Source organism: Arvicola amphibius, chromosome 9, assembly GCF_903992535.2.
Source record: "Arvicola amphibius chromosome 9, mArvAmp1.2, whole genome shotgun sequence".
In the NCBI taxonomy this organism is placed as follows: Eukaryota; Metazoa; Chordata; class Mammalia; order Rodentia; family Cricetidae; genus Arvicola; species Arvicola amphibius.
Window position 1 is genome coordinate 81183862 of NC_052055.2, and position 26769 is coordinate 81210630.

The 26769-nt window shown below is 42.7% G+C and overlaps 1 protein-coding gene across 2 annotated transcripts; it reads right to left on the bottom strand.

The window, feature by feature from the left end:
• Window positions 1-7215: 7215 nt before the first annotated feature.
• On the bottom strand, window positions 7216-21828 carry Ogfrl1 (opioid growth factor receptor like 1). Of its 2 annotated transcripts, none has more exons than XM_038343926.1 (7): window positions 21472-21828; window positions 17250-17336; window positions 17014-17092; window positions 13869-13947; window positions 13703-13769; window positions 13441-13586; window positions 7216-8492 (listed from the first exon to the last, which is right to left on the bottom strand). In XM_038343926.1, the coding sequence occupies exons 1-7, from the start codon at window positions 21712-21714 to the stop codon at window positions 7826-7828; spliced, it is 1368 nt and encodes a 455-aa protein (XP_038199854.1). In that variant the 5' UTR covers window positions 21715-21828; the 3' UTR covers window positions 7216-7825. The 2 variants fall into 2 exon arrangements, with proteins under 2 accessions (XP_038199854.1, XP_038199853.1); XM_038343925.1 differs by having other exon boundaries at window positions 17014-17095.
• Between the last annotated feature and the right edge of the window lie 4941 nt (window positions 21829-26769).

The following is a 26769-nucleotide window of genomic DNA, read 5'->3' on the forward strand; positions in this document are numbered from 1 at the left end:
AATAATTATACTTAACCATTGGACAACAGCAAGTCTTTTTTCTAGCTCTTTAAAAATATTTTTTTTTCTTTTTTTTTTTCTCATGGTTTATTTTTTTTATATTTAAAAATTTCCATCTCCTTCCCTCCTCCTCCCCCCTCCCTCCCCTCCTTCTCCCCCTTCTCTCCCCTCCTTCTCCCCCTTCCCTCCCCTCCCCTCCACCCATACCTCCCCTCCCTCCCTCTCAAGGCCAAGGAGCCATCAGGGTTCCCCACTCTATGCTAAGACCAAGGTCCTCCCAACTCCCCTCAGGTCCAGGAAGGTGATCGACCAAGCTGAGAAGGCTCCCACAGAGCCCGTCCATGAAGAACAATCAGAGCCCAGAGCCATTGTCCTTTGCTTCTCAGTCAGCCCCCGCTGTTGGCCACACTCAGAGAGACGGGTTTGGTCGCATGATCATCAGTCCCATTCCAACTGGAGTTGGTGATCTCCCATTAGTTCTGTCCCACCGTTTCCATGAGTGAACGCACCCCTCTCGTTCCATATTTTAATCATGCAAAATCAACACACAGTGTTATCTAGCACAATACTAAATTGTCCCCTCAGGTCAACTGGCTTTTATTAATTTACAGGGTTTAATAGTTATTAAACACAATAGTTATTAAAAATAGCAATTCTAAAGGAAGTCTAAATATATTATTTTCGAAACAACATTCAGCAATTAGCAGCAGAAACTATTGCTCTTTAGACTTGTGTGGCATAGCTCTGCTATGCAGTCACAGAATTACAAAAGAAGACTCTCCAAGTACCATACAGATCCAGAAACTGGTTACAACTTCTACCATACACACATGGTATTTGCAGTAACAAACATGCACAGCACTGGGTAGTTCACGCTAGAGCGGAATGCAGGGTGCAGAGAAGGCCCAGTGACTCCTAAGGATGGGAGCTGGGTGACAAGGAAAGGCCACATCTTTATAAGAATCACACCCATTTCCCCAAAATACTGGAAATACAAGAGACCCAACAACTACCTTTTTTTTTTTTTAATCTCCTTAGGGAACATAAAGGATGGACCAGTATGTCAATTAGGAAGCAAGTAAAAGCATTTTTAAAAGAAGAATTAAAAACTTAGCCAAGGATGTAACGTTTGCTCTCACTTGCTTTTCCTTTTGTGATTTCTCTTATTACATTCATTTACTCTGTGTTTGTGCATACGCACCTGCGAGCGTGTATGTGTGTGCCACTGTGCACGTGTGGGGGCCAGAGGGAAACCTGCAGAGAAGTCCGCTCTCTCCTTCCATCTTGTGGTTTACAGGAATCTAACTTAGGTTATCAGGCTTAGCAGCAAGCACCTTTACCCACTGAGCTATCTCTCTGGCCCTCCCTCGATTCTTAGCTGTAACACCCTGAAATAATGCAGACAACCAGATAGTGTGGGAGACAGGAACTCCATTTGCGACCTATCGTCAAGCCATCTCAACAACCCTGATTGTCTACATGTAAAAAGAATTTAATTTGGTACTGCTCACTTGATTAATTCCATTAGCCTTACTGAAGGTGTCAACGTGGAACTCACAGTTCATGGAGAGCATTAATGGGTCTACTTCTGGGCCAATCGCTGAGCACCCGGGCAGAGAACGCCCAGCTGATGCTTATAACATATCCCGCAGCTCTAACCCATTCCTCACCTGCTTCAGATAATCCTGGCATTTCCAGTCACTTTGATTCGGGTATGTTCTTGAAGCTTCTAATATTTGATCTCATAACACTATGTCAGTTAGCATTAAAAATATGCTCCTTTGGCCAATGAGCCCAGGAGTTGAGCATTCCTTGGGCTTAAAGGGTCTTCTATAACTGGTTTCTCTAGCTAATATAACCTCCATAAAATGTTTTAAAATTTTTCTTTTAAGAAAACAATTACACCATTTCTACCTTTTCTTTCTTTCCTCCAAACTCTTTCTTCTATGTGCTCACCCTCTTGCTCTCCCTCCTTCAAATTCATGGCCTCTTTTCCTGCTATTACATATACATATGTGTACACACACACACACACACACACACACACACACACACAGATACTATTAATACAATCTTCTTGTCCATATGCTATCTACACGCACATGTTCTCAGTGCTGACTATACTGGATTACCAATCACCATGCTCTTCTCTGGGGAAGACTATTTCTCTCACACAGCATTTATTAGTTGTCTATAGTTCACAGCCTTCTTCATTAAAACTATTTAATCATCATCATTTAAAGTGCATCGTTAAGATGCTATGATTTAAAGCATATTTTAGAAAAAGAAGTAGCTGACATCAAGCTTCAATCACACCTGCAAGGGATTTTTTTTTCCTTAAAAAAACTTGTGAGGTGGGAAGATACGCCTTTAATCCCGATCTTTTGAGGTGGGAAGAGTTATCTTTAACCTGGGCCACCCCTTCTGCTGGCAGCCTGTGAAGGATATGGAAGGAGGAGGCTTGCTCTCGGCCTGCCTGCAAGTCAATTCCTTCACTGTTCTTACAGATTCTAGTGTATACTGAAGACCAGCTGAGAAATCCAGCCTCATGGACTGGACTGCAGGATTCTTGGACTTTCTGTTCCTGGGCAAACATTGTCTACCAACAGAATATATGTATTCTAAAAGTTCTGTTATAAGAGTATATAGCCAGGCAGTGGTAGCACATGCCTTTAATCCCAGCACTTAGGAGGCAGAGACAGGAGGATCTCTGTGAGTTCAAGACCAGCCTGTCCAGAATAGGCTCCATAGCTACAAAAAAATCCCTGACTCAAAAAACAAAGCAAGAGAAACCCTGTCTTGAAAAACCAAAAAATAAAAAATAAAAAATAATAATAAAAAACAAAGCAAAAAGAATATATAAGTATGCATATGTATGTATGTATGTATTCTATAAGCTCTGTGCCTCTAGAGAACCCTGGCTAATACAATAAGTCTATGGGAGAACAGCTCCAAAGAAATTTGATTGAAGAACCAAGGTGAAGGGTCATATTTTAGTGTCTCCCAGGATAGATATAACGACAGAACTAACTTACATAGCAGGTGCCCATTTGCGCATAAATTTCTAAACTGCTATAAAGTGGTAGCAAATAAATTACATCAAATATTCTGTGAAAAACAACATCCATTGCAATTGGGCATGAGGTTCAAGCAGGCCTCTCACGGCTGGGCAGCAGAGGGCACAGGTCCAGAAGATTCATGATCCACATACACCTGTGAAGATCCCCCCAATGCACACAGAAAGGGGTTTGCTATGCCTCCCAAGATGCTCACATCCTTAATCACCTCTCCTCCGAAGTCCATTCTCAGTCAGCCAGGGTTAGTGTCACCACACAAGTCCATCACAAGATTTTCCACATGAAAACTTTAATTCAAAGAAAAAAAAAGAAAAACATTCACAAAAGAATTGGCAGATGACACCGAATACTTTCTCTAATTGATAGGAAAGGAAGCAGGAACAAGCCTTTAAAACGTGTCTACTAAGAAAGTAACATGGTTTTTCAAACGAATTTCAGATTCCTCGAAACAACTGCTAGAACAGAGACTTGAATAATTTCTCTAATAACATTCTATTTGATGTAGCCATCCGAATGCAAGAACAGAAAGTAAAACAGATCACTATGGTTTGCAGTCACCAAAGGATGTTTCAATGAGCCAGCATGTCAAGGAACTGGGAAACATTAAAGCTAACACAACAACAGGTGAATCTTTGTCCCTCTGAACCCTTTGGGCAAAGGTGACATATTGTTGAATACTGCGATGAATACACTTTAAGAATTGGTGCTCTTGTCATTCAGTGGCAATTTCTCCAAAATGATAAAGCACCAACTTCAGTTTTATTAACACGACTTATGCTCATGGTTTGGGATGTTCCCCAAGACAAGAGTTTACAATGGCATAGTAATGCAAACTTCTGAGAGAAGACCATTTACGTTCATTAAGGCACATCTGAAACCTCTAGGCATTCCTATGAGAGCTATATTATTAACTTCAATAATGAGATTTCTCAAAGCAGCCTGTCCCTGAAACACAATCTGCTGGGTGGGTTGGCGTACTAGAACAATGGGGGAGGCAGGGTTCTACTCGCTGTCACCCTAGAGATTTCCCACACCAATCTGTGCCTGCAACAAATACTATGAACTCAATGCTCAAAGAGGTGAGCAGATGTGCACAGCTAGGTTCCTAGGTCCAACACTCATTCCAGCCATCTTCCTCTAAAACTACCCCTGCCTTGAATGATTCTAGCATGTCAGATTTCAGCTCATACACACACACACACACACACACACACACACACACAGAGAGAGAGAGAGAGAGAGAGAGAGAGAGAGAGAGAGAGAGAGAGAGAGAGAGAGAGAGAGGCAAAGGATAGAAAAACAGAAGACCAACTACTCACCAACATTCCTGCAACAAGGGATCTTATTCTAAGTAGCACTTAAAGGCCTAGGGATGCAGTTATAAGTTAGATTTTTAAAATGCCCTTCTTGTGTTACATAACAGATTTTAGAGGCAGCTAGAGAATAGTTTTAAATTTGCTCAACTCCATCACTTTAGCATAAGTGGGAAACTTTGATTTTAAAACAACTAACCACCAAATAATCTTTGTTTTGTTTTGAACCATTTAACATGTAGGTTTATTTACCAAAATGGTTTCTTCTTACCCCATCCTACCTTCATTCCCGTAAACTGTGCAAATCAGAAGAGCGTGGTATAAAGCATCACGGCTGTGACAGTTTTTATTTCATCTTCATGTATTTATATATGTAATGCCGAGAGAGAGACAGAGAGACAGAGAGAGAGAGAGAGAGAGAGAGAGAGAAGAAAAGAAAAGAAAAGAAAAGAAAAGAAAAGAAAAGAAAAACCCTGAGAACTTTCTTAGTAACTCTGGAGTTATACACCCTCTCTCCTTAAAACTGAAAAAAAAATATAGTCCTCAAAACCTAAAACAAAATAAAACTATACACTATAATTTTAGAAGTCAACAACTAGACTTAATTTAGGGGAAGCACATAGTTTTTTTTTTTTTTTAGGTCTACCATGATTATTTAGAATTTCCTGTGAGAATAAGCTCAAAAATGCAGAACGATACAATAATCTTTAATGTCAGAAACATCTCCACCATACAGAAATATATAACTATTTGTTGCTTTACAGTATCTCAAAATATCTTCACATATATTTTCTCCTCTGAAATATGAAAGCAAAAATATTAGAAATGCACAAGGCTAATCAAGCAATACGACATCTATGTAATTTCATCAGTAGCAACACTTACAGCCCATGGTACAACAAAGCCCATAGGAGAACACCTATGGAAGCTCAGCAATGCGTCTAGCTATTTGGCCATGCTACATAGCATTTTCTGAAACAGCTTTTTAGTAAATTTCTGTAAGCATATGGTAGTTTGAAAAACACAAAACATAGAAGTCAAATTCAGAGGGCTGTTTGATATCTAACACACACAGAAATACATCACCTATAGATCTTATGTTAAAAAACTATTAAATGTACAAAGTGCTTTTAATAGAAAAAAATTGAGACGTTCAACTTTTATCAGCAAAAAGGAATGAGTTCCTTTAACTTGTTCTTCACTGAGTTATTCTCTTTGTTATTTACAGATCAAATGTAGGAAACATTACCACTTTATGAATATGCAGTTTAAATAACCATCATTGAGAAAAGGCCACTATTTTAGATGGAAGCCAGGGAGTTCTCCTCTTGAGACTCAATATTCTCAAATTAAACAGCACAAGCTAACATAATAACAAATCATAATAAGAAATAATAGTCTAAACTCTAAACTGGCAAATGTTTTCATTTCTAAGGGTTCTGGTATACCATAATTTCTATGTGATTTAGATTGTATTAATTTTGGTTCCTGGTATCTTGTATTTAAAAAATATTTTTAGTATCTGGCCCATGTTTTTCTTTAAAAAAAAAAACAAACCTGCATGTATGGGCACTGCATGTATGGAGTTTCCCTGGAAGCCAGAACAAGGACTCAGATCCCTTGGTACTAGAGGTAGTTGTGAACCAACCACCTAGTATAGGTGTTGGGAACTGAACCCTGGAAGAGCCATCTCTCTGATACCATGGTTTTTATACTAAATACACTTAAAGTGGTCTGAATGCTTCATTGTGTGTTCAAAATTAAGATATTTTGAGTTAAACTGATCATAGCCCTACAATTTGGCCTAATTTAGTAGTCCTCTTTCCTCCCTGAATCCTGTGTAAACTCAACAAGCTAAAGCTGTGATGTAGGAGTGTTTCTGCAGAACTGCAGTAACTAAATGCTGAAGTGTTTCATATCTTACTCACTGGGATGGATACACAACACCAGTGCCACCATGATGCATGCATGCACGTGTGTGCATATGCACACACACATACGCGGCATACTCTCCCCCCCCCCCTCACAAACACACACACACACACACACACAATCCGGGATAAGCAACTGGACTGTGTTGTGTAAATTTAAAAACAATAAGATCTCATTTCTAAAAGAATGAGATTGGTGGGAGTATTTTGTAGGAATCACCACTAAAACTGTGGGTGGAAAAAACCAACAAGATGATTATGTGATGTGGTATGAAAGAGGAAACAGTAAAAATCCCTTGGGGTAGGAGAGGGGCGGGGAAAGCCTATAGGACTTTTCTTAAAAGCCGAAGAGAGATTTTTATAAAGTCAATTCCTTGCTAAATAAAAAACAGTAAAAATATTCTCCGTTCATTGCTTTGTTTGTGTTTGTATGAATGTTTTGGAGTTCCCATCACAGTGTTTCCGATTGTCTTCGGATCTGCAGTAATTAGCAACAACTGTACAAAACAAGACTGTTAGCCAATGCGTTGTAATATACTAGTTCTTACTAAAAGTGAGTGTATGGAACTGCAAACTGTTCTCAGATCCAAAATGACAAACTACAGATGAACATATACACACATACACAGACACTGTGGACGAGTGACACGGGCAATCCCACAGTGCTCATGGCATTGATGCATGAATGGCTCAAAGGGCGAAAATGCTCGTTGACCGTGTGAGGAGACATCTTTAGAAAACATTTTTGTGATTTTTTAAAAATACTCCTCAGTGAGTGTAGTCCTAATCAACCACCAGTTTTATATATAACAGCCACAAAAAAACAGTCTATTTTTGTTCTGTATTTACATACACATGCACACACACACACACACGTCCTTTCTAAACGCTTAATACTGAAAATATTTTTATTATTCTAAGCATTAAAAAAATCTTGAAATCAGACTATTAAAAATTTCCCTCTCCCCAGCTGGACATGGGTCCTAACGTGTGCTGGGAAACTCCTGAGGATGCTGACGAAGACTAGCGGGAAGAACTGCCACTGCAGAACCCAAAGCTAAGAACACCAAGGAGCTGCAACCAAGAATCCAGACGACTTTCTGGATACATTCAAGAAGACCTACTCATCCTTCCAGTTTCGAAATGAATTTAAAAGTCCGGTAAGACCGCATCACGAGAGGGTCCTGATTTCTACATGAATCTCTCAAGAGAACAGGCTGAATACAAAATGCTACTCAATTAGTTCTAGATGACTTGATAATACTTTTAAAGTAACTATTATATACAGAATTTGGAAAAAAACACATCCTAAATATATTCTTTTATTGGATCTGGTCTTAAAAACTTCTTATTAAATATCCAATTTCATTGTGATCCAAAATAAAAAAAAAGAAGAACAAAGGGTTTACAACAAAATTCACAGATGGCTAACATTTTAAACGTGACCTCAGGGTAAATTAGACAGGAGTTTTTTACACTCTTAACCGGAACTGGTTTGTGACGTTCACTGCGACACGACCTCATCGTGGCAACTGGTGTTTTCAGGATTTTCCGAGTCTTTGCTCTGGTTTTCCCCATCTTCAACGTTTTCAGAAGAAGTTGGACACTCACTTTTCCCTGCAGTCTCAGTAACTCTTTCCTCGGGGGGAGGATTTGATTCTTCAGCAGCACTGGCTGGCTCTGGGTCTTGCGGTTTGCTATCTTCACTGCGGGGCTCCGGGCTCAGCTTCTCTGTCTCCTCCACAGCCTCTCTAGGGGCTCCCTTTTTTTCTTCCACAGCTTTGCTATTTAGGTGAGCAGCGACTGAGCAACTTTTGGAGTCCTTGGTTTTCTTGTGCATAGACGTTTGGCTATTCGAACCTGAAGCGGGCAGAGCAGGCATCTTCTGGGCTTTGCCCCGCTCTGGCTGTTCTTTCTTAGGCGGGCCCCAGATGAAATTCTCTGATGGTGTGTAATGTTTCTGGGCAAAGCGCAGGAGCTTCCTCCTCTCTCTTCTGTCTCTAATGGTGTACACGAAATACTCCAGAGCACTCTGCCTGATGTTGGGAAGAGTATTCTCCACCAGAGCCTCGTGGAGAATGAATTTTACGAGAGGAGATTTAAAACTCTCGTACCCAAGCTCACCAAGGCTTTTCAGAATCCGGGTAATTCTTAAATAGTTGTGTTGGGACCTGAAACAGAGAATTACAGACCGTGAGAGAGAACAGCCTGCATTTGCCTCTGAGGTCTCGGCGCAATGCAACCTATGTGAAACTCAAATGCACAAACCAACTCTCCTCTTGAAAAGATTATCTATGTAAAGAATTACTGGAATTGAATGCATCCTCGCTGGTGTTACCTTGTTTATTAACATATCTGGGGGGGCGGCGCAGGGATCTACGAGAGCAGCTTGCAACAAACCGCCAAGCATCAGCTTAGCTGGTATCACCATAAGAAGTAAGGATGGTATAGAAAAAGACGAAAGAGTGATAAGACGTGCACAAAACCCTTACTACAGCAAAGTTATAACAGCTCGACTTTATTATTAGTTCTTGTGGTTTCTTACTGTGTTTAACTTAGAAACCTCATCATGGATATGTATCTACAAGAACAAAACAGAGTTCATATAGGGCTCTGTACAACCCGTGACTTCCGGCATCCATGGGGAGCTCTGGCGCTTCCAACATCACTGATGTATGTATTTATCACAGGTAGCCAGGGCGAACCAGAGACGCACTAGCTAGCAGCTCAAGGGAGAATGGCAGTACCAACTGACCAGCAAAATCTGCCAGACAGGTTAGGTCACAAAGAGAGCCATGCTCAATTATCTGGCTAGAACGGCTCTCTGACTGGACAGGGAAACAGATCTGACTGGACAGGGCCCGCCTGAGCTGTTGAGAGAGCACGGCCCTCAGAGACGGTCACACACCGTTGCCTTGCTACTTCACAGCAATGTGAAACTATGATGGCCAGCTAAGCCTCTGTTTTCATCTGTAAGATGGGGGAAAGCCTACACTCTAACTGCACTGGGGTAAGACCCCAATGACACGCTAAGGTTGAAAGACAGGGACAAACTCAGAACTACTTTGTATGTGCATGCGTGTGCGGGTATACACATGTGTGAGTACATATGGGTCCTCTGCATTGTTTCTCTGCCACCGTTTAGCCAGTTTTCAGACTGGACCTCTCATCGGCCTCAGGGGGCTTGGCCAGCAATCTCAGGATCTGTCTTCACATCCTTAGTGCTGGGATTGTAAGGACGTATCACCCACCACCCTCAGCTCTCATCTCTACTGTTAACACTATTACCTACTAAAACAGAAGTTGGCATTAACACCGTAACTGCACTCAGTTGAACCTATTTCTTCCATCTTGGCCATTCTCACCTTATTAAAAAGCTTTAGATCTTTCTTATAACAACCCTGACTCCAAACATGCATTTTTCCCACAAGGCACTTAGACTTTATTTCAAAACTGAGGCCATTCTTGGATTAGTGCTTTCCAACTTTACCTTGTCTCAAGTCGTAGCCTACCTCCCCAGCCCCGCTCAGCTGAACACACTTGCCTGCATGCACACACCTGACCAAAGCCTTCAGATCCCCCATTACACAACTGTGCCGGATGGTAACAGGTCAGCTATGCATTTACCAAGATTGCTACACAACAGAGTTAGCACTTGCTTCTAACTTCCTAAATCCTATTTTGTATCGGACATCGGACTTTCCTGAAAGTGCTACATGTATCTGCCCCCGTTTCCAAAAGTGTTTGAATTTTTAAATTAGAAGTAATTGCCAAATGATCTGGGAATGTTGCAGAAAGATGTCAAATTATTTGAGATATGGAAGTGCACGTTGTTCCATGGTCTTATATTTCAATAAGAAGAATACAGATAAAAGAGAAATCTTAATTATTTGAGCTAACCAACGACTGGGATAGATAAGCTCACACAAATTTTATTCTCTCCATTCTCTTGGATGTTTGTCCTCAAAGTATTATTTTACATTTTAATTTTCTCTTCGTCTGAAAGGTGAAACTTAGACATATGTCTTCGTATTATGGATCTGTAATATCACAATTTTCTTAAAGCTTCTTTATATGTGCTGTGTAAGTCTATATGCATCGTGTGTGTGCAGGAGCCAAGAAGGTAAGAAGAGGATGCCAGCTTCGCAGGAACCAGAGTTAGAGGCAGCGAGGTGCCACGTGGGTGCTGGGACCCCACCCTGGTCCTCTGCGAGAGCAGCAACTTTTAACTGCCGAGCCTCAAATCTACAGTTTAAATTTTGTTTGGAGACAATGTGACTGGGGTAATATTAAGAAACCATACCACTAACCACAGGACTGATTTAGCGGTCACATCAATGTAGAGCTCTTAAATTGAAAGAACGTACTGACAAAACTCGAAATGTGAGGAAGCAGATACCAGGTTTGCAACAAAACCCACTCTAAGATGAACAGGAAACTTGGTGTTTGCATGCACGTTCATCTGCATCTGGACATTCACAAATTCGCAAGCTAAAGTATTTATGTTACAGAGAGGAAAAAGAGAGCAAAAACAAAGGCCAGGATTCTAGAATGAAACTCTCTATCATCGGGTGCTTCAGGATGATTTGAAATAAATGCCCCAAGGAAAGGCGAAGTGGCGGAAAGAGAAGAAGTTAAGTCCTGCTGGAGCTGTCCGCAGCCCTGAGCACAGAGAAAGGGCAGCTCGAGAGACAAAAGGGCAGGGCTGATTTTGCCAAAAGCCTAGACAGGAAAAGGGAGAACACAGGAGGGAAATGAAACCTAAGCTAAGAGTCAGTACGGCTCGCTGCAAACAGGACCTGAACAGCTTCTTGAGGTTGATCTGCACAGCTGTGCACTCCTGCCTGGAGATTGATCTGCACAGCTGTGCACTCCTGCCTGGACGTATTTCACCAGCATATTTTACCACGGTCACTTGTTCGCTCGACATTACTTCATGTTTCTCTGATTAAATAGTTTTCCTCCGCTGAGCTATAAATACAACCGAATCCATGCCTATTCTAAAGCGTTCAAGATGCCACGCGGCTTCAGTCACATATAAGCAATGACATTTAAGAATAAGTCACAGAGGAATCCAAATGAAAGTGAAGACGGAGGAGATTATATCATTCCACAGCATTTGCCCAATTACAATAAATAAAAACTTCTGGCAATTAGGAAGATGCGGTGGCATGCGTCTGTAACGCCGGGATTTGGAAGGCAGTGCTGGGAAGATGACAGATTTGCAGTCAGCCTGGACTCGGAGACCTTGTCTCAAAAACAGTCTTTGCAGAGAACTCATATTTGGTTCCCAGCACCTGCCGTAGGCAGTTCACTGCCTGGGAATACCAGTTCCACTGGATCGGATCTTCTGACTTCTGCATGCATCTGCATATATGTGGCACACAGAGAGACAAGCAGGCATACACATATACATGTAAAGTATTTTGTTCAAATAAAAAAAAATGCTTTCCTCGGAGAGATCATCGAGAGCTGGGAAAACAGAGAGACACTAGATGACAGGAGGAGAGAGAGCTAGGTGGGGCAGTACGTAAGGGCTGTAAATTCAGGCCGTTCTTCCAGCCGAGGCTAAGAGACAACCTAATTAAATAAAGCCTTCAGAAGAGGCTCTGGTTTTGGCTATAAATGAAAAGACCTGACGACGATACCTTGGGGAGGACTCAAGCCTTTGATCGCATTCTGTCTAGGATTTACAACTTCAGCCACGATATGCCAAACACGACTGTCATTCCAAGAAGCGACAAAGTGCTAGTGGTTTGCACACATTAGTGAGGTGTGCTCACTCTCTGCTAAAGGCCACCTTGCACACAGCCTTCTTCAACAGCGTGACAAAGTTGCTTAGAAACCATCCAGACCTGACTGTCTGTGGGACACAGGCAGATGCAGACGTCCTTGCCTTTCAATAGCTCACACAGCAAACTTATCCCGAGTTCTAAGTTAGCGGGTCTCCAGTGAGGAGCGTAAAGCTTTATGCCCACGTTTTCAAGGCCTGAGCAGAACCAATTTGAATAGTGTCACTTAAGACACGGGAAAAAGACGCCCAACCCTAGTATTTCCACCCCTCTACCAAAGCAAGGGAAAATTCTAGGAAGATGCAAACATTTTAAAGAGCTGATGCCAAAACTCTGATTGTTTTTGCCAAAGAGAAATCACTTACGTTAGTTTTTTTTTTTCCTTAATACTTGCCCAGTTCAGCTAATTACAAGGTGCTAAAAAAAGTTTCTTAAAATTGTTGGTTTATAGTCCAGTACTCCTAAGTCACTCTATAATTAAAAATGGGAAGAAATCCAGTGTGCATATGAAGAAAATATTTTTAAAACTAAACTTTGGTTATAAGTATTAATTACCATATACATATTCAACAAAAGAGTACAGCTAAACCCATCCAAGAAAGTTATTCAATTTTCCTTTGTGGATTTTGGAATTAACCACAAATAGGTATTTGTCTTTTACCTAACTCATGCGAATAACTTTTCCTCTATTTTAGTCAGAAGTATGGCCATATTGAATGAAACCATTTTTATACATGATAGACCTCAGTCACAAATTTAATATAAGATATTTGCATGCATGAAGATATTAGAAACTGTTTGTACCGAAAGCAGCCTATAGCCTAGGAGAGAAGACATAAAAAACTGCAAGCAAGCAATAACTATAAACTCCATGAAACGTGGCATAGAGAGGGAGAAAAGCCACGTTGGGCTGCAGGCAGAGGATTCAAGAAGAAACTGCTCTTGAGCAGAAAAGCCAACGTTCTGTGTAGAATTTGTCCTTTGGAGTTTCTGTGCTTTGCTTTAGAATGTACAAGAAGGGATAAATGCATATCTGACTAGATTTTGATTCCTATTTCTATGCCCATCAGCTAGCCAGTCCTATGCCCAATGTCTAGCTATCCCTATGCCAAATGGCTAGTTATCCCTATGCCCAATGCCTAGCTGTTCCTGTGCCCAGTATCTAGCTAGTTCTATGCCCATCAGCTAGCCAGTCCTATGCACAATGGCTAGCTGTTCCTATGCCCAGTGTCTAGCCAGTCCTTTGCCCAATGGCTAGCTCTTCCTACTTTCCAGAGAATAAGGCCACAGGAGAAGGCCACTGGCTTACCACTGGGGCTTCACTTACTCATTCAGATGCTGAAATCTTTCTTGCCAGTTTGCAGCCCGAGCAACATTTCCAGTTTTATCAATCAGCTTTATCCCAAAAAATTCTAGCATCATTTTATAAGCCAAGAAGAATCTTCTGATTGCTTCCTTTGTTTTTTTGAATTCCTATTATAAGAAGAAATAAAAAAAAAAGTTACTTGACATGACTCAGTAGCTATCAGGACAATAAAGAAAGGATATTAATTGGCTACCTCATGCAAGATGAATTAAGTTTGCATTACCTCAATTTCATATGTAGTTAATTCTTTAGCATAAAAATTCAAGCCTTGTTCTCTCAGGGGAAAAAGCCTAGTTGGTTAAAAATAAAATAAAAAATTTTCAATGAACACTGTCTCAAGAACACACGATTAACAAGGGCGCAGATCAAGGTGAGAGCATTTAACTGACCATTGAATGTAGGTGTGGTTGTGTTCCAGCTTCTCATAGTCTCCTTTCCATTTACTCAGGACCTCTTCAATGTAAACCCCTAAAGAGCAAATATTTAGAAAATGAACCATTCATTGAAAACACGGTGATGGCATTTTAACATACAAGTCACCTGAGTTTTATAATAAAACATTTAGTTTAAAAGCAACAACACACAAGAACACTCCTGAAAGAGGAATAAATACTCAGCGGCATATACTCTGTAATGCATTAAGCCTAATTTAAAAACACATAGCAGTAACTTGAATTACAAAATTCTGTACTGGGCGATGCACTCTAAGGCAGAGGATGGCAAATGATGGTCTAACGATCATTTTGTAAGTAAAGTTTCACTGGAACATAGACAAGCACACCATTTATATACTGTCCACGGGTGCTTTTTACTATAACACAGACTTGAGTGTTACAATGGACTATCAAAGTCTGACACATTTTCTATCTGCCTCTGTGCAGAAAAACTATTCCAAATAGCACGATCATCTCCATCTCCGATTAATAACAACAAAAAATTACTAATGAAAACAATGCTGTTAAGTGATATATCTGTCTAAAGTCACATACTAACAAATTATTATTATTAATGATGATAAAAATCTCTTCAGACATACACTAGTAACAAAGTAGCCTAGGAGAGAACACTGGTCTTTGTGTCTATAGAAAGTAAATCCTTTTATTATGGCCCCATGTTCTCCTATAAGAACTTAATAAAATCCTCTTTATTCTCAGGTCTGTCAGGGTCCTTATCACTGGCCAGGTAGCTAATCTTACAGAAACAAACAACAAACAAGCCCACAGCTCATCTCATTCTTGTTTCCTCAAAGATCAGCAGCTTGTTGCCAAGGCCCCTACCAGAAATGGGAAAAGTTGTACTGAATCACACCATACTGTAGGTTTAACTGGAGGTTCATAGGTTCATACTGTAGGTTTAACACGCTGGAGTCATTTTTCTCCTGCATTTTTTTCCTTAATCAATAGTAAATAAAACTGCATCTATGTCCACAGGCTTGCCTCCAGACTTCTGGGACACCAAAATGTTTAATTGGATTTGGCCATTTTGGCAACACGTCTCGGGGCATCAGAACAGGACTCCCTCTCCCAAATACCACACCCAGTCTTTGAGCTCCCTTTCCGGTTTAATCACCGGATATCCCAAGACTCCTAAAGGTTCATGTCTTAGGGTTCCTATGGCCAGAAATGACGTAGGGAGGGAAGGGCTATTTCCCTCCCACTTCGAGATCATAGCCTGGAACTGAAGGGAAGCTCGGATAGGAACTCGAGGCAGTAACTGAAGCAGAGGCCATGGAGAAATGCTGTTTACTGGTTGGTTTCCCATGGCTCACATGCTTGCTAACTCATACCGTCCAGGACCATGAGACCCGGGATGACACAGCTGCTTGGGAGGTAGGCCCTCCCATCTTAGACATCAATGCAGAAAATGCCCTAGGCTTTCCCACAGACCAATATGATGTGGGCATTTTCTCAATCAAGGTTCCCTCTTCGTAAATGACTCCAGCCTGTATTAGTTAACATAAAACTAGCCAGCCCAGTCTACAGACTAGGGCAGTGGTTTTCAACCTTCCTAATTCTGCGACTCTTTAATACAGTTCCTCATGTTGTGGTGACACACCCTCTCACCAAGCATAAAAATATTTTCGTTGCTACTTCATAACTATAATGTTGCTACTGCTATGAATCATAATGAATCTGTGTTTCCTGATGGTCTCAGGCAAGCCCTGTGAAAGGGCTGTTTGACCACCAAAGCGGTCATGATGTACAGGTTGAGAACCGCTGATCTAGGACCCCCCCCACCCCCACTAGCTGACTCATGTTGTTGTGAATGTCACTCTTACTGAGAGCAAATGACAGGAATCAGGGTAACCTGGTCACCTCACACTGATCCTCCGAGGAGACTCTGGTTCCTACTTTGCCTACACACAATTCAGACACCCATTGAGGGGCACAGTGTGCTGCCTCAGGTTTTTTTTTTTTTTTGCTTTCAAGTTTGTAATCAAATTACCATAGCAACTGTGAATTTTCGCTCTGGGTTTGGAAAAGCTCCTATGCCCGGAAGGAGGTTTCACGGGTGTGAGGGAGGCACGTTTATTTGGCAGGGTTCGAACTGGGGTTGCTGTAGTGTCCTAGCTCTTGATTATGAAAAGTGGCAAAGGTAATTCTAGACACAAACAATATCTTTACTAATATTCTAATGTTTAGGTATGGCATAGCAGAAAGAACAGTGGAATTTAGGCTCTCTCTAAGCTCAATTCAACGACCCAGGAAGTCAGTCATTTAGGCTTCACGTCCCGGTTACTGCAGCTTCGAGATGAAAAGCTGAATTCAACCACCTTCAAAATCTAATCATCTGAAAGTCCATGGCTCCTCGAGTCTCTCCTCTTTTCTGCTCACACACACACAAGCCTACTGATGTGGGATGTCCTTCTGTATATGTGATGTTTTTATTTGTGATGAATAAAGCCGTTTTGGCCAATGGCTTAGCAGAGTAAAGCCAGGCAGGAAATCTGAACAGAGATATATAGAGAGAGTAAGCAGAGTCAAGAAGACGCCATGTAGCTGCCAAAGGAGAAAGATGCCAGAACAGAACCTTACCTGGTAAGCCACAGCCTCTTGGTGATATACAGATTAATAGAAATGGGTTGATTTAAGATGTAAGAGTTGGTAAATAAGAAGCCTGAGCTAATAGGCCAAACAATGTTATAATTAATATAGTTTCTGTGTGATTATTTGGGTCTGGGTGGCTGAGAAATGAAAGAGCAGTCTCCTTCTACAGCCTACCCTTCCCCCCCAAAATAAACTAAACCAAACAAACAAAACAACTGCCCCATTACCTTTTCAGGAACAGCCATGACACACAGATAACGAGAAGATACAGTCAACCAGTATCTATTTCTCCACAGTTCACTAAATGGATGACCACAACTCTAAAACCTGGGCTCTAGGGACACATCAGCCCGCATAGATAACAAGGCAAAACAAAGGTAACCAGCTAACACATGCAGCAAACATATACAAAGTCGAGATAAGGAAAGAACACCCAAATATCTGTTAGGATTTAAAATTTGCTTTTTTACCAAGGTGGCTTACTTACCATCTGGCTTAAATGGAATTTTATTCTTATAAAAGCGAAGGTTGCTCAAGTCATTTTGATACCGAATATCTTTGAAGTTCTGCTAAAGGAAAAGATAAATTAATCTCCAGTATAAGGGAACACACAAAGAGGCACAAGGACCCTTCCGTTACATTTTCTTACCAGCAGAGTAAAATCAGAAAAACAGAAAGACAAGCATTTACATTTAAGGGGGAAAAAGCATTCTGTTGTCTTACTGGGTACTGATGCCGGTATTTGTACAAATCCCTCGCAGCATAGAAGCTCCTCTTTGGTTTAGCAGCTGCTTCCGTGGGATCACCACCCTAAGACACAAAGTGAAACTCCGTCACGCACTTACACAGAGCATGATACTGAGACCCTCACCTCACTGACACAGAGATAGGAACTGAGAAAGCTCCAGACCAAACTCCAAAATACTCAACATCCATCAAGAGCCCTGAACACTGACAGCCCGTCCAGATGAAGGAAACTATCACGTCTCTCTGCTGATGCCCATAAGCCGTGCTGGCTGGCATGACCTCCTTGTTGGTGTCACGAATTCCCGTCCTAAGCTCGATCACTAAATAAAAAGCTTTCAATTCACTAAATAGCAAACTGTTCAACGCCTTTGGGGGGTAAGTGCTAAGAATCAGTATCGATCCGGAACAGCACTCAGAATGAATTGCAAACATGTTTCACCAGATGTGAAACGGAGCCGACGACCAAACTTATTTCATACACCACAAGGAAAGGGTTAAGTTGGCAATTCAATTCCACACAGAAGATTCTCATTAAATCTGCATCTCGGAGCTGCACTTGAAAGTCAAGGAATATTTATGAATGGGAAGGGGGTTTTAAACTGAATTAGCTTTCTAAACTCCTTCAAAGCACCATAACAAACACAAGGCATGAATAATCATCTGCCCATTCAATGATCAAAGGGACCTAAATCAGCAAATTTGAGATAAATGCACAAAGCAAGACAGAGCTCATTCTCGGGTGGGATGAACGTTGACTGAGGTACTTTCTGTGTGGCAAGTCACTCATGCTGCTAAACAGAGGGCCACCCCTGTGAGGTCACTGCCGGTGGATAAGACGCGGGTCCGGCATCCTTTAGCTATCGAGACCACATCATGTAGGACAAGATGCTTTTGCCCGGTGACACGCAGGACGCAGGACGACGAGATGGAACACGGAAAAGTCTGCAGTGCTAGAATATGAATCGTCATTAAGAAAGCTGCCCCCCCCCAGTCCCTTCTCGCTCTTCATCTCCCGCCCTCTCTCAGTGCTGACAGACTGGCATCCTTCTAAGCCATCTTCACACGTCTCTGAGGTGGTGTGATTCTCACTCTTACTACAAGCACAGAGCTACTTTAGCACCGAATCCTCCGACATCTAACGGCAGCTACATTGTCTGTCGTGTTACATAAGCAAGGAAAGGCTTCCATTCTGGGTCTTGCCACACTTTTTCAAAATAGCTCTGCCTAGCAAGTTCCAGAATCTATTTATCCCGAGCTACAACCACATGAATCATCACCTGCATTGGCCAAGAGCACGTTCCCATTTCCAGAACACTTCCACGTCCCTTATTACTTCACTTGGGTCTTACAACATAGCTCACTGACCGTCACTATTGCTTGCACCTTAGAAACAAGGTTGCTGGAGCTTAGAGGAACTAAACGAGGCTCGGATCCCAGCAACAGTGCAAGAACTAGCTGCTTCCACGCCTGTCTAATTAGGTCTGAACCAGTGTCCTCCCTGCTAAAAGTGACGGAAGTGATGAATATTTGAGAATCTTGTTACAAAGATCAACAACCCAAGAACTGGAGCCAAGAGACTAGGTAAGTCCTGGTTCTGCTACTTCATATTTGTGAGGCATTTAAGCAAATCACTTAGCTGAATCTTAGTTTTATCATCTGTGAAATGAAGATTATGGCTCATGGCCTGCCTGGTCCCCAAGACAGACTGCTAAGTAAACGCCTGCATCCTTCACCCTGCCAGCATCTGCCCTGTTCAGTTCTGGCCTCTTTCACTTCCTCAGAGAGGATTCTGCACCTTACCATACCACTCCCTTCCCCCTGGGCCATCAAAATTTCCCTCTTTCAAGCCATTCCCCGAATCCAGCAAGCATGCTTCAGTCTCTCCAAACTTAAGACACAATCTCTCGCTTAACCCAAGTCTGCCTCAAATACAGACCATGCCTCCACTCCCTTTTGATGTAAATCATTACCCAAGAATTGTGCATATTCTCTATCTAGAATCATATTCTAGAGCCCACCCCGTAACCTAAATAAGGCTCTGCCCACAGCCATGACATTAAAATGGGACAATTAGGAACTTTCCAAATAAATCTCTGTCTGGTAAAAATCACGTCTCAATGGCCATCCCAGGTGACTTCCCAGCTGTACTGAACCCCTTAAGGCCCTCCACACTGAAGCAATGTTAGCATTGGCTGTCAGAATACCATACTCTCCTCCTGTGTTGTTTCCCGGGTCACTGTCCCCTCGTTTTTGGCTCCTCTTCTTCATCACACCCTCTGTCTAGAGCAGTGGGTCTCAACCTGTAGGTCACAACCCTTTCATAGGGGTTACAGATCATATATCCTGCATATCAGATATTTACATTACCATTCCAAACAGCAGCAAAATTACACTATGAAGTAGCAATGAAATAATTTTATGGTTGGGGGTCACCACAATAGGAGGAACTGTAGTAAAGGGTCACAGCATTAGGGAGGTTGGGAACCATTAGTCTAGAGTGAGAAGGTTTGTCCTCATCCCTCATGGCTCCTTGGTGACCTCTTATCTTGCACTGATTTTTAATTTACTCCTAAATGCTTGCCTACAGCTCCAGTACTAGACCAACTATTTACAGAGAGCATTAACTACTCTTCAGTCCCTCTCGGATGTTTAATAGGATGGCAAACTTAAGACTCGCCTTAACCTCTAAAGCATCTTTCGCCCTAGGCTTCGTCTTCTCAGTTAATGGTACCATCCTTTGTCTCATGTTTACAGAGAAGAGGACATCAGCAAAGGCGGTGATGAGAAACCAGTCTGCAACCTACTTTAAAGGGGGAGCTGGCTGTTCCAAGCAAGGAACAAACAGTGTGAAGGGCCAAACAGAAACCAAGAGATTATTTAAGAAGTTGGGTGGTACTTACAGAGGAAAAAGTCACCATTAATGGGTGGTCTACTAGTCACTCAGGTTGAGGGGGGGGGCATTGGCTGAAATGTTATCATGCTATTTTAACATAGACTGACCTCATTAATTAGATCAATACCTTTTTTTTATTCCAAACTTCTGTCAATAGCTACTTACTTGGGGAGACAAATGGAAATATGAAAACTGAAATATGACATGTAATATTGTTTCAGGGTTCAGCACACAATGTTAGATGCACACCACAGCACGAGGGAAGGATGGCCCCATCCCATCCATCAGGGCCAAAGCGCTCACTTTGGTGACAGACATACTTAGGTCTGCAGCTTTCTTTCCCTTTATGCTTTATGCAGGATTCTCCCTAGAAGGCTCATAGTTCTCTAAAATGGTAATTAAAACAGCACACACACCCCAAAAACTGCATTCCATTTCAATAACACGCTCAACTAGCTCCTATAAGAAGGCTCTGTCGTGCTCCCAAGAAGATGAGACTTCCCCTAAAGTCACTTTGGACTTGGGGCTCCATTTTCTCTTAAGTGGTAACAGGGGGACGTTAACCTTAAACACACTGCAGACTTCTTTTTTTAAAAATACAGTCTTTCCATTTAAAAGTTTCTGAGGCCAGGAGAGGTAAAGGGGCTCTCTTCTCCTTTCCCCCTCCCCCACAACCTCCTTAACGGTATTGGTCTAGTGATTTAAGCTTGGTTGGATCAACAAGTCTTCTGGGTGAAACAAAATGTTTAAAGAATGTCTTGAAGCCGTTGAAAGGTATCTCTTGGGGAAACGAACCCAGGCATATCAAGTTTGCACGGGAACCTTTCTGCAATACTTTTAATGGCCGTGTACCCCCGCTGAGGGGGAGACTGCGGGCCGCTGGGCAAATGCAGTTCCTTCTTGTTCTGAATATTAAAACAACAACAACAACAACAAAAAAAAAACAGTAACAACGCACCGGTCGGGTCCTCACAATCATCTATTTTTAGGCTGGTTCCTCCCACCCCACCTTCGCATCACCCAGCTGCGCTGCAGAAGCAAAGATAACACCTAGAGAAGTCGGGGTTTGCCTTGGGGGACTTCCCCATGGTAATCACAGCAAGGCCCTGGGTCAGCAGCGAGTCACCCAGGCAATCCTGGCCACCGCAGGCTCCCCCAGATCGGATGCCCGGGCCATGTACGCCTAGCATCCCTCCCTGCACCCCCAAGGAGCCGCTTTCTGTCCCCCTCCCCGGTGCCCGGGCGCTCAGCCCCGCCGGGACCACCCCGGGTCCGGGTCCGGGTCCGGGTCCGGGGGTCGCGTACCTGCTCGGCGCCCGCCGCCTCGGCGTTGTCCTCGGGCACGGAGCTGGAGTGGGGCCGCCCTCCGGCTCTCTCGGGAGGCTGCTCGGGCTGCTCCGGTTCGCCGTGCTCCTGGCCTTCGCCACCGCCTGCCGGCCCCGGCTGCTCTGGCTCGGGTTCGGGCTCCGAATCGGTCTGCCAGGTGGAGTCGCAGTCCTCCACGGTGGTGGGCTCGCGGAAGCTGACCCCGCCGAGCAGGTTGCCCATTGAAGAGGCTGCGGCAGAGCGCTAGGGCCCGGGCATGGCCGCGTTCCGCTCGGGGCGCAGGCGGCAGCTCACACGGCCCGCGAGGCACAGTTCAGCGCGGCCGCGGGCGCTCCAGCGCACAGGCGGGGAGGAGCCGGGCGCCCCGGGGCCGCCGCCGCACGCGTCCCTGCCCGCCCATCCCGCCGCCGCCCCGCCCCCGAGGAGCCAACCCACTCCAGAGCGCTGGCAACCAGCTCCTCCGGGACGCGCCCTCACCCCTTCCCCGGCCCCCAGGAGTCGACAAGGGTCAGCTGCCCCGCCCCGTCTGGCCCGGGTGCCGCCCCCTTGGGGCTCCTCCCAGCTAAGCGGGAAGACTGATCCCGCCCAGGTCAGAGAGTGGAAGGAGGTGTCTCCATTAGCAGTCGGGTCCTGCCCACACCCCCGCCCCCACTGGCTGGTCCAAGAGGAAGACAAATTAGCCGCAGCAGCCGAAGACAAAAGCTAATGGTGACCTTGCACCCTCTAAACAGGAAATCCGAGCTTCAGGAACAGTACTTAGGGCCACCGAGAGTCCTTGCGGTCTAAATAAAAGTCAGAGCTATCTGTCACCCCAGCCAAAGAGTAAACTTCCCTTGAAACAAAGGAGCAGTAAGAACTCGACCAGCATGGGTCATCTCTGTGTAGTTTTAACAGTACCCACTCCACATGTGAGCTCTCTGCAGAAAAATCTGACTCTCAGAATCTAAGTGGAGTTCAGGCTCATAGTTCTAAGGGGAACCATTCAGTAAGAGTGCTTCAAAACAAATCTCATGAAGCTGGGGCCCTCTTCCTTCTTAGTCTGGATGGGACTTCTGTTGTGGAGCATTGCCTGGGCTCATACAGGGAGCTTGGTGCTCAGAAAACATTATTGAATAGGCACACAAAAAATGGGTTAGTTTTGTTTGTTTGTTTATTAAATGAGTCATTTGTACTCAAAACTAGTAATTAAAAAGGTACAAATGAAGGTAGGTGGGTATTGCTTAGGGGACTACCCAGGGAAGCAGGGTGCCCTCCCCACAGATAAATCAAGGTTGCTTCTTTTCAAACATTGCAATGGGGTGAGTGTCTGTCACTGGTTTCTGACTTTGGATAGATCACATAGCTTCTTGAGTCCCCAGTTTCCTCATCTTTGAAATGACGCCAGGTTTTTCTCTCTCGAGTGGTATCTGGTTTGACCTTTAATGACTTCATGACTAGCAGAGGCTCTAAAACTAATAATGGATCCATAATACACACAAAAAGAGTTTTCTGGTCAGGATATCATAAAAACTGATGATATTAAGATGAAATCCTTCTTGTCAGACCCAGACAAAGTTAGAGCCAGACAGTATTATTTGGGGACATGGTGTTCATGCCTGTCTGAGGTAAGTCGTTTCTTGGCTCATAAGATTTATTTGTTCTAAAAGATCATCATAGTTTGCACACCTCTCCCACTGGAGAAAAAAATTATTCTTAGCATTAAGATTGTTGCAGACCATGCAAATGCTTCTTCAGAACATTTTCTTAGCAATCCTACCTACTATACAACTGAATCCATCTCAACTCCTTCCTCCCACCTCCAAAACCTAAAATCTTGATATCCAAGAAGCTTATGTAAGTTCATCTCGTTTTGAGTTTAGAATCATATCTTGCCTCAATCCGTCTTGGATTTATCCACAGTTTACTCTGATGTGCCTTCTCTCTCCTCAATGCTCTGCTCTTCCCAAATAAACATCATCGTGTCCTTTTTGTTGACAATGACTTGGCGAAAAAAAAATTATAGGGTAGCTGCAAAAACAAATCAATCCAACACTGTTAAAATCCATTGGTACTGGACTAGAACATACTGCAAAAGTGGACGTTTATCTGGTCCAGAGTTGATGATGCTGAAAGTCTAGGGATAAGGTACCCAGATGCTCCACCAGTTGGCCGAGTTGTGGGCAGAATAAAGTCAGTTGCGTTGTCTTTGCTTTTCTGCAGCTAAGATCGTTTCCCTTCCTTCCAGATGCCTTGGTTGCAGGTTTTGTTTTTTTTTTTTTTTTCTAGGGTTAAGGCCCCGTGGGAATCTTCCCCTTGTGGGCTCACATGTCTGTTGGTGTCATCCATGTTCAGGTTTTATTTAGACAGTCATGTTCATGAGACTTCATGGATGTAGCCTCCCAGACATTTCTGAAAAGGGAATCTCACAGCACACTCCTATTCCTCTGGCTCTAACAAACTTTTCCCTTCCTCTTCCACCATATGTACCAACAATTAAAGAAAACACACAAAAAGTAGTCTACGGTTTGAGAAAGAACAAGGAGGTGGGGGTGCGTGGGAAGGGCTGGAGGGAGGAAAGGGAAGGGCAAAAATGATGGGATCATATTTTAATTTCAAGTTTTTTTTAAAAAAGAAAAAGACTGTTTCAACCCTCACTCTTGAATTGCTTCTAACCTTGAAAAATAGAACCTGAAATAAGAGATATTCAGAGATTTTCACAAGGAAGTTTGCATTCCCCACATATTATTTTGGGTTATTCCTCTGATAGGTTGGGGATAACATGTAAACTCAACTCCCTTGATACTGCCTTTCTGGAAAGGCCACTGGAACAGGACTCTAACTAGGGCTGCCAACTAATCCCTGCCTCTCAGTATCTCTTGTTAAATGCGAATTACTTCATGTTGAATCCATTCAGCAGACAGATCTCATTCAGTAGGATTCATTGATCCTACTCGGAACAAAATAAGCACACAATGGAGCGCTGATCGAATTTCTGAGTCATGATATTTAATAAAATGACTATTGTTTTTGGGTCACTAAATTCTGAAATGCTCTGCTATACAGTGGGAAGTGTGTATACAAGCCTATATATATTTACATACATAAACATAAGTAACTGCTTCAGTTAAGTTCTTATATTTTCCTATACTTTTTGGCATTTTTATCAGCTTTTTAGGGTTATATATCACTTGCCAAGTTGTGAAATGTGTTTATTAATAGTATTGTTTTATATGAAATATCATAAAAACATAATGTAAACTTAAAGTAAGTAAAACACTTAAAGTAAGTTTAAAGCAATAATTTGCCTACATTATATCCAAAATATGTTCTTAATAGTTAATTCTGAATGTCTCTTAGGTCCTGTAGAAAAAGGAATAACTTGATGAATAACTAATTAAAAATTTTCCTACCTCTGAGAGTATATGACATTTTTGAATTAACAGTTAAGCATATTTTCAAAACTTTATCATTTTCCTGGATATGGTAGTCTGACCCCATCTTAGGCACAGTTACTGTTGCTGTGATGAAACACCATGACCGAAAGCAACCTGAGGAGAAACAGTTTATTTGGTTTATATTTCTATATCAAAGTTCATCATCAACAGAAGTCAGGACAGGAACTCCTACAGGGCAGGAACCCAGTGGCAAGAGCTGATACGCATGGAGGAGAACTGCTTACTGACTTGTATCTGATGGCTTGCTCAGCCTGCTTGCTTATAGAACCCAGGACCACCAGCCCAGGGTTGGCACTACCCAGAATGGTCTGGGCCCTCACCCATCAATCGCTAATTAAGAAAATGTTCTAGTCTTGCCTGCAGTCCTAGCTTATGTAGGCATTTTCTTAATTAGACTCCTTCTCAGATAACCTTGCCTTGTGTCTAGCTGGCATAAAACTAGCCAGCACAAGCCCTACAGTGACTTGGAAGACTTAGGTGGGGGGCTCAATTTAGGGGGGCCTGAAGTTCAAAACCAACCCAAGCAACATAGGGAGAAATTGTCTCAAAACAAAACAAATTTCAGCACTTAACCCTGTACCAGAAATTGTCTTAATTTATCAGTGAATGCTATTTCTAGTCATCATTCATCTAACACATCCTTGAAGAATATCAGATTTAGCTCTAATGTAAATTGTATGTTGAATGGGGAGAAAGGACTGTCAGAATGGACAGCAATGAGGCATGACTTCTGCCTCTCTGTATCTAGATTCTCGCTGGAGTCACCCAGGCACTAGTGCCATTCTCTAGTGTAATTTCTGCTTTTGTCTGGGAAGCATCGAGAGGTCTTCAAGAAGAATGGACACACCAGAAACGAAGCCTTTGGATGGATTCCCAAATGCGGCTGGCATAGCTCGCATTTGATTTTACAGTGAGCTGTGTTTTAAGAATATCGACAAAGGAGGTCTTGTTGGTGCATATGTCCTTTGAGAATCTTCCAAATAAGCACAAAGGTCAGATGAAGGCCCACTTTGCCTAACCTCAGCAGTTAACCCTTCAACAGCTCCCAGAAAATCCTAGAGGGGGCGAAGAAAAGGGCATCTCAAAGAAACAGCTGTGTGCTATGCTAGTCCTTTAACTCACCACAGTAAACATCTCTGCTAACCCTTGCAGAGCCACTGTGCCCCTGAGAAGGAGGTGCTCTTTATCCCACTGGATTGGAGGCCTCGCCCAAGGACCCAGAAGACACCTTCACAAGGGCTATGACCTACGCAACCACTTCTGGCATCTTTGACTAGACCAGGGCTTGCTAGAAATTTCCTGAAATCATCTCCCCTTTTCAAAAAAGGAAATTGTAAATGTTTTTGTTTATAAGGACAAATTAAGGCTTGCTTTTACATTAGCTACCACCTCCCAGTTCTGTCTCTTCTTCATGTGCAGCTTCACCATCACCACCACGGTGCCGCCCACAAAATCTGCTCTCTCTCTGGATACCGCACTTGGAAAGGCTATTTTTATCCTGCCTGTTATTTCTTATCTTTATAGGATTTCATTGCTGGTGTATTTTCTACCCATTAACGCTTTCCTAAAATTCTCTCATTAGCAATTTTAGCCATTTTTCTAGGTCAGAATTAGAGCTCTCAAAGTTGTTGTAAATGGAATACAAACATAAAAGAACATATACCTTGCTTTAACGAAATCAAATTTTAGGTAACAAAGAAATTTATATATTTTTAATAATTAATAGAAAATTGCAAATATCATGCTATCAAGTTTTGGTAACAACTGAATTAAATTCTCTCTCATTGACAGTCAAACTGCTGCCAAGATTCTGAGGCATGCCTGGGGTACTTTAAATATTACC